Source organism: Geospiza fortis, unplaced genomic scaffold (genome assembly GCF_000277835.1).
Source record: "Geospiza fortis unplaced genomic scaffold, GeoFor_1.0 scaffold130, whole genome shotgun sequence".
In the NCBI taxonomy this organism is placed as follows: Eukaryota; Metazoa; Chordata; class Aves; order Passeriformes; family Thraupidae; genus Geospiza; species Geospiza fortis.
The window spans coordinates 11,556,954-11,561,097 of NW_005054300.1; the positions used below are offsets into that span (position 1 = coordinate 11,556,954).

The following is a 4,144-nucleotide window of genomic DNA, read 5'->3' on the forward strand; positions in this document are numbered from 1 at the left end:
TAGGGCCTCCCTGCAGAGTAGCAGCAGGTTTGGGCTCTGTTCTTCCCCAGAACTGGAGACCATGGAGAGGGCAGTGCTGCTTTGAGAGGACTTTCCCTGCCTTTTTTCCAAGGAGTGTCTTGGTGCATGCAGGATTCTATCAGTCCCCAGGAAGGAAGTAAGGCACAAGGCAAACCCAAGTGATGCAAAGAAGGAAAAGCAAAACCTCAGCCCTGAGGTTTCCAGACCCCAGCCTCTTCCCCTTTCTCCCATTACCAGCCTGCCATGACCTCCACCTCACTCTGGCATGCCACCCACTGCAAGGTAGATACACCAAAGGCCAATGTGCAAGTTACTCTGAAGATTGTTACCCACAGTGATCTCTTCCTAAACCCCATCACACCCATCCCATCAGGCGCTTAGGCTCCAGACAGAAGCAAAAAGTTTCCCCTTTTTTTCTCCCTCTTTCCCCACTTCCATCCCAATCTCTTCTTCCATCCCTTGGTTTTAATTCCGCTTTGATTTCTGGGTGTTACTCAGGTAAGTTTTCACGAAGAAGTTGGAGAAGAGGACCAATAAACTGGTATACAAGCCTGATGAAAGGAGAAACAGTGGCCAGGTATATTGACAGAGCTTATCATCCATCCAGAAGAAGATAAAGATGTTCATTATTACATATCCTATAATCTGCACAATCTGTGAAGTGGTGATTAGCATGGTGATGGAGTGGGGTACCCGGATGCCCATGGCTGCCATAGTGTAGTACAAGTACATCACAAAATGGATACTGAGGTTTAGGGTTGTGGTCCATCCTGCCCCAGCTGCCATCATCTTATAGCCATACCAGGATAAAATCATTGTGGAAATGTGGTGGTACCAGTGCAGGAAGATGAGCTTCTTTTTCCGGAGAACAATGAACAGAGTGTCACCTGGGGTTGGGGAACAGGTATATCATTAGACAGGTGAAAGCACAGCAGTTGCACAAGTTTTCACATGAAACAGACCAAGCAAGCTTCAGTGCTGAAGCCATTATGTGGTTTGATCCCACCATAGCCTAGGTTCCCATTGATATCATCTGTATTGAAGAGGACCATTTAGGCACTCTATCTTCTGGCATGTTTGGAGTATAAGAGGCCCTTGCCCCAGGCTTGCTTTCCCAGATCTACCTGCACTGCATTTCCAACTGGCTGTTCTTTACTTCTTTTTATGAAAGCTGTGTGGAAAGCCCAGCCCTCCCTGCCTGCCTGCTGCCCCCTTGCCACGGTTGTTCCAGTGCAGAATTGCCTAGTCCAGGCACTGGCCTGGGGATCAAACTCAAACAGTAACATCAGGCTGCAGCCCCATGGAGAGCAAGCATATAATCCAAGTCGAGCAATAGGGAGCAAGAAAACGAGTGACACATGCAAGGCTAAGCAACAAGCAACCCTTTTCTCCAAGTAACGTTTGGACAGAGACCTGTAAAAGAAAATCTGCTTGTTAAAAACAAAGCAATTATTAACACACAGGATAAGGAGAAGTTTCAAACTCACCCATCTCAACAAGTTTGCTCAGACCAAATAGATATATCCAAAGCTTGGAAACAGGATGGACATAAAAAGATTGACTACACACTGTGTGCTTAAATCCCTTGGTACGGAGGAGGAAGGCCATCTGCTTCCCGATCCGACAGGCTGCAATGAGACTGCAAGAAAACCAGAGGAGAGCTGAACACTGTGCCCAGGGCCTCAACATAGCCTCTGACAGCTCTGCACCCATGGATATTTAGTTGACTCCATCTTCATGCTCAGGGCAATCTCAGAGACAAACCTTTGCCTTCTTAGACTTCCTAACAAGTTTTAGCCAGGATTTAAAACCTATTCCTGCAAGACAAAGCAACATGAAAGAGCGCTCCCCTCAGGGAAGCACCCCCTGCTTCCACTGCTTGAAGAGGCACTTGAGCAAAAGCTGCCCCACTGATGAGAAATGGAGGACAATTTTCCTGATGTTCTGCCTTTCAACATGGGCCCAGAGGACAGGGAGCATTTATAACCTCCTGTGGCAGGCAACTCCTACAGCTTATGAGAAGAAATACCACTTGTTCCTTGTTATCAACCTGTTCCATTAGCACAAGTTTGTCTCTGAACAGACCATGAACAGCTATCCCCTGACCTCCCCTCTCCCACAACTTGTGATTTTACAGACCACTGCTATACTATGCCCTGACAGAGGACAAGTGTCCCTTTCACTTTGTCAAAGCCAATTGGAGTTACAGAGGCAGTAGTCGAGCAGTAGAGTTTTTCTCTGTCCCACCAAACAGACAGAAAAAGTTGTGGAGATGAGGGGAATTTTCTAAAATTGACATATGCTAGTTTGAATACAGGGCACGGGCCGAAACATTTGCATGGCCACTGCAGGAAACCTATTCAGTAAGACTGGACAGTTTGAAAGCACATTTTAGTTTAATCTTTTGTGCTTCTGTGAGTGCAGCAGAATTTTCTCCACCTCCTACACAACGGGATTAAAGAAATGGGGTAGAGGGAGTGGGGGGGTGGGTAGGGGAAGAGAAAGAAATCTAAATTTTAAAGAGAAATAGACCTCAAATCAAACTTTCAATTGGCAGCCACCCTTTGAATGAGGGAAGATGTCTGCTCTTGCAGGCTTCACATTCAGATCTATCCACTAATGATTTTCAAGCACTTTCCCCAGAGATCCTTTTGCAACTCATTCTTGCTGGAGTATTTCTGGTGAGAAATAAATGACTTGTATAAGCAGGTCACTCCCCTAGTTAGAAAGTGCCTTCAAGAGGAAAAATTTTATGTATTTCCCTAGTCATGTAGTGGATAACCAGAACTTTCCATCAGTCCAGTTCTGAGGAAGGGTCTACAGCTGTCTCCAGATTTAACAAAGGCTCTTACCTGAACAAAGACAGGCTGAAGGACCACAGGATCAGTGGTCCACGCAGTTTGAAGGGCCTCCGATCCTTCATGAAATGTTGGATTCCAAAGATCAGGATCAAATAAATAACAGAAATAATTAAAGACTTTTGCCTGCAAGTAGAGAAGAGGGAACAGTCAGGAAAAGACCCAAACTGACCTATTTTTAACCAGACTTCTGTAGCCCTGGCAAAGTACTCACACACTCACAAGAAACAAAAGATCCCCTATTCTCATGTTAAAGTTGGGTTTGGTCACAGGAAAGCCTGCCCTGACAGTGAGCAAGCAAGAACCCTAGGGATTGCACAAAATAAAGTGAACTGCTACATCATGGAGATTTCCACAAGACCTTGGTGGGATGAGGCAGGTTGTGGTAGCCTGTGAGCAGGATCCAAAGCAAACACATCAATGCATCTTATCCCTTTACACGTGAGACTGTACAGGCAGAGGATGTCTGCACGGGATGTCTAAAAAGGCCAGTTTCATGTAAGCTGGAGCCTCAAGTGCCTTGTGTTATATCCCACACATTCCAAGGCTTTAGTGCAGCGTGGCAGGGCTGAGTACCCTGTTAGCCAGTGCAAGGGCTGCAGTGGCCATCCGTGGGTGCTTTTTGCCCTCTTGCCACATCACCATCTCCCTACAAGCTGCAGCCCCACCTGCACCACTGTCACATATACTGCCACATCGACTGCTGCACCCCATCCTCCACAGCCTCAGGTATGCAACCAGAGACCCCCAATCTTCTCCTCCTCGGAACTGAAGGTCCTCACACTTGTTCTGCTAAAAGCAGCAGGAGCCGATTGGACTACCCAGGGTCTGGAATGCACCAGGTCAGCAACCTCGTCTCCTCTCACCAATTCTCCTCCATCCATTTCCTGGCTGCCCGGTGATTAAAGTTCTTCTCGAAGTCATACTCCCCCAGCGGCTGCAGCTCCGACGGGTCAGTGTTCGCTTCCATATTCAGCATCCCCGGGAGCGACCCGAAACGAGTCACTCCCGCACGCCTCACGGTGGATTTTGTCCCAGGGATGCGCTCCGCCCCAACATCACACCGCGGCGAGAGGCGGGACCGGGAGCCGCCCGGTCCGACAGAGAACCGGAGCCTCCCACTCCTTGCGCTGGGTAAGGAGGAGGAGGCTCTGGTGACCCAGTCAGGCTGCGCGGGAGGTCCTCCCATTCCCCATCCAGCCCAGCTCATCCTTCAGCAGATGGGCAAGGTGATTCCAACATTGTCACCAGCAGCAGGCAGAAAT

The 4,144-nt window shown here is 48.3% G+C and overlaps 1 protein-coding gene across 1 annotated transcript; it reads right to left on the reverse strand.

Moving 5' to 3' along the window:
• Positions 1–486: 486 nt before the first annotated feature.
• LOC102036402 (elongation of very long chain fatty acids protein 6-like) lies at positions 487–4,068 on the reverse strand. Its single transcript, XM_005417406.1, has 4 exons — positions 3,746–4,068; positions 2,874–3,005; positions 1,509–1,660; positions 487–908 (listed from the first exon to the last, which is right to left on the reverse strand). The coding sequence occupies exons 1-4, from the start codon at positions 4,066–4,068 to the stop codon at positions 487–489; spliced, it is 1,029 nt and encodes a 342-aa protein (XP_005417463.1).
• Between the last annotated feature and the right edge of the window lie 76 nt (positions 4,069–4,144).

Excerpts from the sequence above, each read along its gene's own strand:
- LOC102036402 (XM_005417406.1), bottom strand. The coding sequence starts at position 4,068 with ATGGGAGGACCTCCCGCGCAGCCTGACTGGGTCACCAGAGCCTCCTCC. Across the intron at positions 3,006-3,745 it reads AAATGGATGGAGGAGAATTG|GCAAAAGTCTTTAATTATTT; the intron begins GTGAGAGGAGAC and ends CTCTACTTGCAG. Across the intron at positions 1,661-2,873 it reads TTCAGCCTGTCTTTGTTCAG|TCTCATTGCAGCCTGTCGGA; the intron begins GTAAGAGCCTTT and ends GTTTTCTTGCAG.